The sequence below is a fragment of the Maniola jurtina genome, chromosome 14 (assembly GCF_905333055.1).
Source record: "Maniola jurtina chromosome 14, ilManJurt1.1, whole genome shotgun sequence".
Lineage (NCBI taxonomy): Eukaryota > Metazoa > Arthropoda > Insecta > Lepidoptera > Nymphalidae > Maniola > Maniola jurtina.
In genome coordinates, this window is record NC_060042.1 from 10,584,586 (window position 1) to 10,597,264 (window position 12,679).

The 12,679-nt window shown below is 36.2% G+C and overlaps 1 protein-coding gene across 1 annotated transcript in view; it reads right to left on the bottom strand.

Annotated features, from left to right (window-relative positions):
• Nucleotides 1–3,474: 3,474 nt before the first annotated feature.
• Nucleotides 3,475–12,679, bottom strand: part of LOC123872124 — a 62,263-nt gene continuing 53,058 nt past the window's right edge. Inside the window, exons 3-7 of the mRNA XM_045916274.1 lie at nucleotides 6,519–6,674; nucleotides 5,828–5,980; nucleotides 4,889–5,028; nucleotides 4,320–4,536; nucleotides 3,475–3,869 (exon numbers count right to left, since the gene is read on the bottom strand). Coding sequence (XP_045772230.1) covers nucleotides 3,585–3,869; nucleotides 4,320–4,536; nucleotides 4,889–5,028; nucleotides 5,828–5,980; nucleotides 6,519–6,674 — 951 coding nt within the window. The 3' untranslated portion in view covers nucleotides 3,475–3,584. The remainder of the gene's footprint in view (nucleotides 3,870–4,319; nucleotides 4,537–4,888; nucleotides 5,029–5,827; nucleotides 5,981–6,518; nucleotides 6,675–12,679) is intronic.

Here is a 12,679-nt window from a genome sequence, read left to right on the forward strand (position 1 = left end):
AAATCGAGAAAGAGAAATCAATTAATATTTAGGATTACACAGTAACGACAGACGATGATGATACTCTATGTACACAACACTGTCAAACAAGCCAGTAAGTCTAAATAAAGCTCATAATTTTCCTTAACATCTATTCATGTGGATTCTGATCTTTAAAAGTATAGTATTTATACTTAAACTAAATATTTACGCATATACCAAACAAACGCACTTTAATATACATCCCAGAAGAATATTAAATATTATAAATTGCATAATATATAATACCGACGTCTTATACATGTTTATATACATATACATGTATATATACATGTTTCGATCATTATTCTTCATATTTTTAACTCAATATAATTGGTTATTCTCTGCTGCATGTTCTATTAAATATTTTTACTGGTTCAGAGGTAGTATTTTATAAATTATAAGACTTAAACTAACAGAAGATACTTTAAAAATTAATTTTCGAAAGAGATATTACATTTTATTGCCCGTACCGATACATATAATTTTTATGAAAATTTAAAATATAGATTGGTAAATACATAGTTATAGCGATTAAGTAAATCAAGCAGATACCTTATGCCAAAATAATCATTAAGTAATTGACAATTCTTAGATTTAAACAATTCAAAACAACTACATTCATCTGATTACAAAGTTATAATTGACAAAAAACTAATCAAAAAATTTTTACCACACAAATATTTTTTGTTTGATAGTTACTACCAAAGTACGAAAATCCATTATGATCGAAAAAATTTTATTTTAAAGTCTTCTATTATCATATTTCATTTTTTCTAAACAAATGATAAATAGCTATGAAGGTGATTTCGATTATAATGAATTTTTTCGTAAAAATTCAGTTAGAGACACTTGTTCAAGTGTCACATAATAATAATATATATATATATATATTCTAGCTAAACCTGCAGATATACATTTGAATATTCCACTACTAAAGGTGCAAATATTTCTAAAATATATAATATAATTATATAAACAGTATTTCACTATTGTGCAGTATACAATGCACGCTTAAATGTTATATTTTATATTGTTAACACTTGGTTATAATTTTTTAACCAGTTAATTCAATAAGTAAATTTTAATGTTTAAAATAATAAGTAAGCGAAGTGAAATTTCGAAATATATTCAAAAATATAAATTCTTAATTTGAAAACGTATTTAATGATTGCATTCTGAAATTTACGGTTAAAAGATATCTTAATATAATATACATTAATTTAATTTGTAAATAACTAACTGTTTAACTTGTTTAAGTAATAATGAACGAGTGTTAACAATATTTTCCATGAATTTAAGGAATGTGCTTTACCGCAGTTTCTCTCTAATAATAACATACTCATAATTACTGTTAAACAGTATCACTCACTATACACTGACTTAATATTTTAAGCATTTATATCATAAAGTTGGTGTATTTACGTAGTTCAAACGCCAAGATAAAGGATTATTTTATCAATTATATTATTATAATTCCTATTATAGTAAATATATTCTCAAATCCATCAATTACATTAACAATTCACTATATTAACTTATCTATTTAAATAAATTTAATATATCTCTCCGCTGTTTTCGAATATCATCATCTTTTTACCCTTCTTAAATATTTTGAGTTATCGGGTTTATTAAAAAAGTTATCATTGTTGCCATGATTTTGTCATATAATTTACAAAGATTTAATAAATAAAATTTTAACAATTTAATAATAATAAATTAGTTACTATTTTCTACGTAATATAAATATCGAACAATAAGTACATGTGTATAATAAATTATTAAATATTTGAAATACTCGGCGAATGAACTACACTGGTATCTTGACATTTAATTTAAATAAAATTATCGCGCATACATCATAACACTCTATTATACATCAGTTAACAATCATTATTGTCAGTTATATAACTAGTTATGATTTTATATTTAAATATAAATTCGCACTAGTATTTAGGCAGTTTTAACACAATTTTATGTTTATATCATAATATAATCACTATTTTATATCGATACACGACAAGGTGCGGTTTCTGTTTTAAATTAATCTTTACTTAAATTTTAATAAAAATATAAAAAATGTATGATTGTAATTAAATAAAAAGAAATATATAGATTTTTATAAAACCAATTTTTTTTTTGTCAGTTACTAAGTTTTTTCGTTAGGTGGTTACTCAGGTGGGAAAAAAATTCAGTTCAAGAAGGGTTTGAAACCATAATTTTATTCATTCTCCTCTCAATGGTGTATCATGTGTTTGTTTGACAATTTAAATATTTTTTCCTATCTTAAAAAAACCACACCCAATCGTAGGTATAGGTATTACCAATAGTTGGCGTTACGACGGATGACTAGCACATTCAGTATTAAAATGACTACGGATTTATAAACAACGCTTACAATTTATTCGACATAATACTATCTACCATATTACGGAATCGTTCGCTAAACTAAATAAAACAGCTGAAACACTCGTTGCGGTACGCAGTCGAAAAAACCGAAACTTAGCTTAAAAATTAGGGTACACTCTCATTGTTTTAGAAATCGCCAGTTCTGAAAACAAACCTTTGAATTCTTGCTGATTCGCTTATCATTTCAGCTCACGTTTAAAATCATTATCATGCTCATCATCAACACGAACGCCAAGATAAAGGATTATTTCCCAACTAGAATGAGAAGACCTTGGTCATAGCCTGTCACGCTGGCCAAGTGTGGTAAGGCAGACTAGACACACCTTTGAGAAAATTATGGAGAACTCTCAGGCATGCAGGTTTCCTAACGATGTTTTTGCAAGTGATAAGTATTTACTTAAATTCACTAAGTACCTAGGTATTTAGGCACTTATAGTGCCTAAAAACCTAGAATCGTTCATAAAGAAGGTTGTGTTTGGATCATACCTTACATGAAAGAGGGACCCAAAGAAGGTTGTATGCGGTAAGATTTACATACAACGTGCGGTTCAAATGTGTGAATGCCTAATCCACCTTTATTATAAATTAGCTGATGCCCGCGACTTCGTTCGCGTGAATGTAGTCTGTTAAAAATCCCGGGGAACTCTTTGATTTTCTTTGATAAAAAGTAGCCTATGTGTTAATACAGAGTATAATCTATCTCAATTCTAAATTTCAGCCCAATCCGTCCAGTACTTTTGGCGTGAAGGAGTAACAAACATACACACACACACACACACACACACACACACACACACACACACACACACACACACACACACACACATACAAACAAACTTTCGCCTTTATAATATTAGTGTGATTCATGGAAAGAAGCCACTTCTGATCGTCGCCATTAATTTGCTTGATCAAGTGGCTGTATAATAGCGGTACAGGATTGATATCTTTGATAAGGATGAATATTAATAATACCTACCTACCTAAATTCCATACTTATTTATACTTGTTATCAGAGTTGGCAATTTCAATACAGAGTGTTATATTAGGTATATCAAACGTGCAAAATTGATCTCCACTTGCCGCCACACATATCGCTTTGGCCGATCATAGTCATAGTTCGTATAAAAAGTATTGCGACAATGTTTATTGCTTGTGGGTTAGGAGCGTAACTGCGCGGGGCTGAGGACCAGCTCGCCGTCGGGGCCGCCCGCGAAGGACACGTTCCTCGGGGGCGGCCTCTTGCCTGCCGTCTGCTGCGCCGACTGGAGCGACGGCGGCGGCCTTGGCTGTGACCCTGGCTGCGGCCCGGGCTGCACGCCTGGCTGCGGCCCTGGCTGCAACCCTGGCTGCGAACCCGGCTGCGACCCCGGTTGCGACCCTGGCTGCAACCCCGGCTGCGACCCTGGTTGCGAACCTGGCTGCGATCCTGGCTGCGACCCCGCCTGAAAATTAAAGATTACTTTGGTAAAAAACATGGCCACTTGAAGATTTTCCACAGCTAGGACTATTGGTCAAAAAATCCTTTTACCATGTAAAGGATTATTTAAATGACAAAAAGCCTGAGAATCATTCGATGTCTTATCAACACTGTACCTACTACTTAACTGGATCGTCAAACTGTAGCTACGAGTAGGTATATCATACTACGGTGGTAGGTCTACTGAAGAATTACCAAAAATGTGTTCTATGCCTTAGATTGTTTAGCTTACGTTCTGCACATGAACAGTCTGCAGCTGCAAGTGTGTGTGGAGGTCGCGTTGAACGTGCGATATCGGCGCATACGCTTTTCTTCGCCGCTGGTCAGGCTGGACACGCCGCACGAGGACGCGTTACACGTTGCGTTGGCGGCCACGGCTTTAGCAGTAGGATCATAGCAGCGGTGTTGAACTTACTGGCTGTACGTGAACAGTCTGCGGCTGCAAGTGTGTGGAGGTCGCGTTGGCCGTGCGGTATCGCCGCAGACGCTCGTCCTCTTCGCCGCTGGACAGGCTGGACACGTCGCACGAGGACGCGTCGAGGCGTCGCGCCGGCGAACACTGCGCTGGTCCCTGACGTGTGCTTGGGCACCTCGCCAGCGGCATCTCTTCGCCTTCCACGCAACCGGACAGTCTGGAACAGGTATATAAGATGTTAAGTCAATGATTCACAAATGGATAACCTTATGAGCGCCAAACTAGATTTTGTAGCACAGAAAATTTAGGACAACTTTTCAACTCAACGTTAACTTTGTTTTAATATGGATGGGAAAACGTGTTTTAACATCTCCAAACAGTTTTGCCAGGTTTGCATTAGGTACCTACCTACTCTGGAGTCTGGAGTCATGTATTTTCACATGAAAATATTCTGAAGATTTTTTGTTTCAGTATTCAAGGCTCAGAAGCATTTCGCCCAATTCGAGCGTGAGATACCTATTATAACGTTAAGATGTTAGGTATATTTTTGGTAAAAAGATGCGAGTTACCTTCTGTTCTCCTTGTGGTTGGTCCTCCGCCTGCAACAAGGCTTGGCGAAAATACAAAACATAATACGCAGCAAGCAACACGAAAGGCCGGCCACGATGAGTGACGGGCCCACCAGACGTAGCGCTGGTGTTTTGAAACCCTGGAATAGGAATAGGAGATTATACCAATCCATACTTAATATTATAAATGCAAAAGTATGTCTGTCTGCTAACTTTTCACGGCCCAGTAGTTTAACCGATTTTGATGGGTACAGAGTTAGCTTACATCCCGGAAACGGACACAGGCTACTTATTTATCCCGAAAATCAAAGAGTTCCCACGGCATTCATAAAGGTCCATCCGTTTAACTGATTTATATGTAATTTGGTTCAGAAGTAGCCTATGCCCCAGAAATTGACATGGGCAACTTTTTATCCCGGAAAACCAAAGATTTCCCACGGGAGTTTTAAGAAACCTTAACCCAAGATGGCATCTTCTATGCAAACGCGCTTCATCTTAGGTTGCATCATCACGTGCTAGCAGGTCTGATTGCAGCCAAGCACTAGTCAATAAATTTAAAAAAAACGTACCGAGGCCGGTTCCGTACTCGGGTATTTTGCACGATAAAAATCAAAAACTATTACGCTTAAAAATAAATAAAAATCTGTTTCAGAATGTACAAGTAAGCCTTTTCATATTATGATACCCCACTTGATATAGTTATCTTACTTTGAAAATTTAAACACATTTTAATTTTTTTTCTATGGTGTAACGGTTTTCGGATTTATTCTTTTACTTGTGCTATAAGAGCTACCTACTTGCCAAATTTCATAATTCTAGTTCAACGGGAAGTACCCTATAGGTTTTCTTGACAGACTCGAAAGACGGACAGACAACAAAGTGATTCTATAAGGGTTCCGTTTTTCCTTTTGAGATACGAAATCCTAAAAATGAACTGACCTTGTCTCCGGTGCCGACGAAGTACACGACGAGGCCAAGAGCGAGAATGGCCAGCCCCGCGTACAGAAGCCTCGCGACGCCCCAGGGCTCCCCGCTCGCTCCCTCCAGCTCCCCGTCCGAGTCCGACGATGACCCGTATGAGGCATCTCGGACCTGCAACGTTGTTCATCTTATTTACTAAAGAACATATTTCATTGCCACTAGACTACTATGCAAGTAAGTACTTTTATGAGAGATTTTCGGGTACAGTTATAGTGCTATAGCAGTATCCTAGTTAGGTAATGAGTCCTTCAAAGTAACCTAAGCTGTTTAGTGGAGGTATGGAGTAGGTACCCGGTTGGTGTGGTGCCACTTCCGCGCGGATCGCGTCGCGTGCTCGGATGGTCGCCGAGCATGGAGCATCGGCGGCGTCTTTACTCTAAAGGCGCTGTATTGTGGCGCTATAGCAGTGGTGTAGAGTTCATTGAATTACATCTACATTGAAGCAGGATTAGGTTGTATAATGATGGTAGAGATTAGTTACCCGGTTTGTGCGGTGCGGGTCGTGCGCCCTTGTGGTCGCCGAGCAGTAATACTGTACAGTAGGCGGTGCCTATACTGTACAGTATTACGCTGTACAATGGTGCTATGGCAGTAATCTGGAGTACTTGAGGTAAGGCTAAGGTGTTTAGTGGTGGTATGGAGTAGGTACCCGGTTGGTGCGGTGCCACTTGCCGCGCGGGTCGCGGCGCGCGCCCGGGTGGTCGCCGAGCACGGAGCAGCGGCGGGCGGCGCCGCCCGCGCCCGCGCCGCCGCCGCCCACCGACAGCGCCGCCGCCTCCTGCCAGGCCGCGCGACCAGCCGCGCACTGCAATATACCAACGTGTTTGGTTCATTCATCTACTTCTTCTTATTTTGCTTAATGGCTTTTAATCTAAGTGCCACACCAGCACAATGCACTTCGCCAGTGTCATGTAGAAAAACATTGATTTATTGGAAGTCATCTACCCATCGTTCAATGAACTGAATCAGATGAGCTGTTTAGCTCAGCTTAATTTTTAATTTCCATAAAAATCAGCTAAATCGGAATTCGATTCTTAACACGTGTATGCAGTTTAAATAATTTACAAGTAAATCCTCCAATAAGTAAGTAAATAAGTATCCTACAATTCCAGGAATAATTGGTCAACATTATTGTTAGCGTATGGAATATAGGTACGTGTGACGCATGGCGTTGCCATGCCGATCATTATTGGTAGCGTGGATATAGTGTGACCATACATTTATTTTCAAAACCTTGTTAAATTAGAGAAAAAAAATTAAACCAATGAATCGAACGATGCATGCATAATATATTATATATTGCATGTATAATAGTTGTATGTTGTTCTATGCATAGTAAATTATTTTATGGTGGCTAATTAAAAGTTTGTCGTGTACATAATCAACAAGTTTATTCCGTAGGTAAAGAAATAGTAATGGAATTTAGTACTACGAAAAGAGTCCAATGATGTCCATGTTATCTCTATCAGATTCAGTGTTTATAGGACATTACACAACCATTGACATACAGAATTTATAGGCCTGTAGCCCACATACTGGTGCAGTAGGTAAGTATTGCAGTTAAGAAAGTAAATAGTTCTTCAGGTGCCTAGGTACTAATAATTGAGAGAGCAATCCCAATATTGTGATGTAGGCTTCTTGTATTTTTGTGAAATAGAACAGACCACACTCGGCAGTGATAGCTATTTAGTGGTTAAGAATAGTAGTCTCCTACGTTGCTATAGTTTTGCTATTATTAGAGAAATATGTAGAGTTATCGAACTTCGCAATATAGATATGCTTATAATTATAATATAGGTAGGTAACAAATAAAATTACGTGCCTATGTACGTTTACAAAAATAGACTAAGAATGTCACTTATAATTAAATAAAAAAGGAGATTTTGAAGGAAGGTCTTTTTTCACTACTACGAGTAAGTATAGGTACTAAGGAAGTTTTACTACTATACTTAGCTACTAGCATAAAAGAATAGCGTAGGTAATACTTAATTAATCAGTGCATATCACTTAGTAAGAAAGACTCTTATCTAGCGAGAGTATTATATTTTTAATTGGCATTCCAACTACAATAGTTATAGGTCCCATAGAATTAAGCTTTGAGCGCCAATAAAAAGCAAAGTAGGTTGCATAAGTTAGTATGAGAAATTAGAACGAGTATCGACTAATTTGTGAGTAACTCACGTCAAACTCATTATTTTGACTAATTTCTTAAACTGAACTCTATCAAGCCAAGATTTTTTATATAAACCCGTGGAGATGTTACTTCTATTGGCGTTATTAGAATGCCATAAGCCTATTTTGTCGTATTAGTTTACAAATTGCGAAAAACCGAATGAAATTCAAGTTTAAAGTGCACCTTAATCATTAAGGTTAGAGGTAAAATTTTAGTCCAAAGTTAACAAATCATGACTTGTAGAATCTGTTTTGATTTTATTGACGATCAAAGTTTAGCCGTACCTAACCATAACGTAACTTTAACTGCCTGTCATACAACTGGATCTCAGGCTTAGTTTTAGTATAGGAATAATTTCCCACCAAATTATTACGCGATAGTCAGAATTTGTTAAAAAAAGTTTAAAACCTACTCAGATATAGCCATGGGCAAAATATTATACCTCTTCCAGTGCCTTTCTACGACTACATTGTTAGCGAAGGATGTCGTGTAGGTAGGTAAAAAAAAAATCCGACGAATTGAGAACCTCCTCCTTTTTTGGAAGTCGGTTAAAAATGACATTAGAATCCGGTTTAACACTAATTTGCTCCTTAGTAATTATCATACTTAGGTTGATTTATGCGCTAAAAACCCATTTGTATTGCGGCGGGCGGAACACGCCAGTGGCCTAGGGTTACCAGACGACGCGAAGGGAATTTTTGTTACCAAAAAATTCCCAAAACTGATAAAATTCCCAAGAAAAAAAAAATCGGACATCTATTTTCTGCATGCAAAATACAAATTGTCGCCTATCTTCTTCTTGAACTATGGGAATTCATTAGAAAGACTGACTGGCAGTGGTGTGTTCCGTGCGTAAAGATTTTGTGACTGACTTAAATTACTACTAAGTACTGCTTTCAATTAATTTTTTGGCAGTTTATGCTAATTTGGATTAGATATTTTTAGAATGAGTTTTTCCACTTCACATAATAACATATACATAACATTAAATAAACTAATTCTAATTTAAATTAAAAACTAAAATGAACTAAATTATCATAAAATATCAAGATTTTAGTATCTCTTGTATCTGGCAGCCCTATCCCAGCCTAAATAACTCCTTTAAATTCAGCCTTTTTATACCATATAAAATGTTTATAAAGCAATTAGAGCATGTAGGCCTGCTATTTGCGGCTTTCGAGGCTTTCATACTTTAACAATACGTACTTAAATATAAACTGTATCGTTTCATAATGCTCACAAGCATTTAAAAGGTAGCTCTTTTTAATTACCCACATATGGTTAAAAGCTACGAGCTTGTTAAAAATCCTGAAGCTATATTGTAACTTTTTCAAACTTAGTAAACGTGAATGGTGAACTGTGCGAAAATCTGTCAAAATCTATTTTGGCAAATCACTTCGGTCACGGTGAACTGCGTTTTTTACAGGAAAAGACAGGGCTAGCTAACATTGCTATTTTTTTTTACTATGCATGAAATGGGCTATGCTATTAATAGTACATATTTAGTAAGTATTAGTACTTATGGCTTTTTTGAATAGAGAATGATCGGAAACTGATTCAAAAAACTTAAATTTTGCATTCAGCTTTTGTGTTGCTTTACATCCATACTTATTAATATTATATATGGGAAAGCGTGTCTGTTTGTCTGTCTGCTATGTACTTCGACGAAATTTGATACTGACACAGTTTGCATCCTAGCGACGGACATACTCGTAGGCTACTTTTTGTCTCGGAAAATCAAAGAGTTCTAACGGGATTTTTAACGGAATTAAAACATGAATCCACGCGTATGTCATAAAATTGTTGTACCTATCCCCAAAACTGCAAATTTTCAATAGAGCGTTCTAAGAAATCTAAATGACGTTTTCCATCGCCCTCTTTTGAAAAATACAACTTCAAATAGAAACGTCGTTTCATAAGTATAAAAAAATTGTATTTTCAGCATTATTTTATTTTTGTTAACAATTCGACACTAATTTTGTAACTTACCACAACAGCTTACGTAGGTGGTATCATACAAATAATATATTATGTAGGTAAGTTCATAGATAGGTAGATAGTAGGTACATACTTGTAATGTAGGGCAGTATGCGATGTACCTACGTAAAAAGTTATACAAAACTTTTAAATTCGAATACTCAATAGAAAATAAACCACATACCGACTCTGCCTGTAGGCAATGTAGGTTCACTCGTAGACTAGTAGAAAGTTCAACTTTATCTAGATGCAGTAGGTACTGGTACACAGCTGGTACGGTCGGTGTAAACGCTATGGTTTGTGTTCCTAAATACATGGCCGCGATATGACGTGGCACTGCTTCTCAAACTACAGATTTTAAACTTTAATGTTTATAACGCTGAAAAAGATTAAAAATCAGGCAAACTACTTAAAATGCTCCGCAACATCGTACAAGATGTAACACTGTATTTACTTTAAAAAAAAATTTGATAGCCGTCTTGGTTTTAAAAATTATTTATAGCGGCAATCAAAATACAGACGGACATTAGGGTCACGTTGGCACATTTCCGGTACGGAACCCTAAAAAATGTGATTAAAATAGCGCCAGTTAAAGTAAATAAATAAATAAAAAATTGTATTCAATTAAATTTTTACAAGTACCTAGATATTGAATGGTTAAATGTATCTACGACTGGTTCGGTATGCCTTGTGATGAGTTGTGGTGATGATGACTTGCGGTGACATTAATATTATGAAGAAAACAGAATTTTTCGATACCGGCGCGGCGTTAGGCGGCCTCCTTATCGATCCCGGGCACGCACTTTTCGGAGTTATGTGCGTTTTAAGTAATTAAATATCACTTGCATTAACGGTGAAGGAAAATATCGTGAGGAAACTTGCATGCCTGAGAGTTCTCCATAATGTTCTCAAAAGTGTGAGAGGTCTGCCAATCCGCACTTGGCCAACGTGATATGGTCTATGGCTAGACCCTTCTCACTCTGATACCCGTGCTCCATAGTGGGCCGGCGATGAGTTGATCATGATGATGATGATATTTTTAACCCCCGACCCAAAAAGAGGGGTGTTATAAGTTTGACCTGTGCATCTGTGTATCTGTGGCATCGTAGCTCCTAAGCTAATGAACCGATTTTAATTTAGTTTTTTTTTGATATTTTGAGTAGCGTATGTTAAAAGTCATAGATAGATATACTTACAGTAGAGTAGGTATGATAAGTGGAATAACATCGCGTGTCGGCAAGACATTTTTCAATTAACACGGTTAACATTACGAACAATAGCAATCGACCTCGCGAATATAGAATTCATCGAGTACTATTCATATACTTTCATTATTATAACTATTACATATAAGTACCTACGTAGGTTTACGTAGTTGATCATACTACGTACATTTTAATAGCTGACTTAACTGTTATCGAATTCAAAATAGAAAGTGTCTATTTATTTTTTAACGCATCACACTCTTTTTTTTTTCTCTTGTCTGGCTTTACAAAGATTAGCCAATGTCAAGATTGTAGTTATTTGTAACAAGTTAGTTAAGCTATACATGTATGGACCCCGTCTTTGCCGGCGCTCGCTGACACACGCACGGCACCCCCTTAGAGCGCTTTCCAGTCAGTTTTAACAAAAAAAAAAAACACTCCAAAAAGGCAGAGCACGCCCGCCAGCTAACACCAACACAGTCGAAGTCCCGCATCACACTCATACTCAAATCACTTATTCAAATTGGGTAACATATTTTTATTTAGTATCAGCATACAGAATCAATTCATGTATACGACTATGATTTGACGAAACTATTAAAACTAAAAAAAATGTGTAACATTCTACTTTTTGATTGTCAATCATGGAATTTATAGATTGGTGATAATTAATTATTTACTTACGTAAAATAAAACCTAATGCTACCTACGAGGGTTCCAAACGCGCCCCTGGATAATCAAATATTGAATGCGTTGCAATGGATACAATATAGCCAGAGAACTCATAAGATATGTATTGTCAACACAACCACTGCATGCCAGTTCGAAAAGTAAGCTCTACTGAAAAGAGCCGGCAAGAAACTCAGCAGTTTTGAAAACAAAAAGACACTTTTTTAAGAAGAAAACAAAAGATTCCTATTAAAAATCTAAATAGATTCACGTGAACGATGAAAAATTACAAGATAAACTTACGGACATAAAGTGTCCGCAAAAAATATATATCCGCTCATTTTTTTTTGGTGGTAAAAAAGTCGAGGCAACAATTTCTCTGTTAGATTTTGTATGTGACTACATACGTATCTTTTTGCAAAGATGGTATACTCTAACTGTTCTAGAGTTCTGTTAACCTACCACTGCTATTAACTACTAGCATTAACAGGGCTCTCGTTTCATACAATCGTAGTTCCAATTTCATTTGAATATTAAGCAACCAAAGTCCATGAAATTTTGCAGACATATTCTAGAAACTAATATCTGTGTCTGTGGTGTTTTAGATTTTTCTAAAAATATGTAGTTTTAAAATTACAGGGGCTCAAAGATTTGTATGAAAATTTTTAAGACCGCGTAACTTTGAAACCGAATATTTTAACATAAATCTGGAAAACCACAGACATAGATATTAGTTTCTAGAATATGTCTGCAAAATTTCATGGACTTTGGTTGCTTAATATTCAA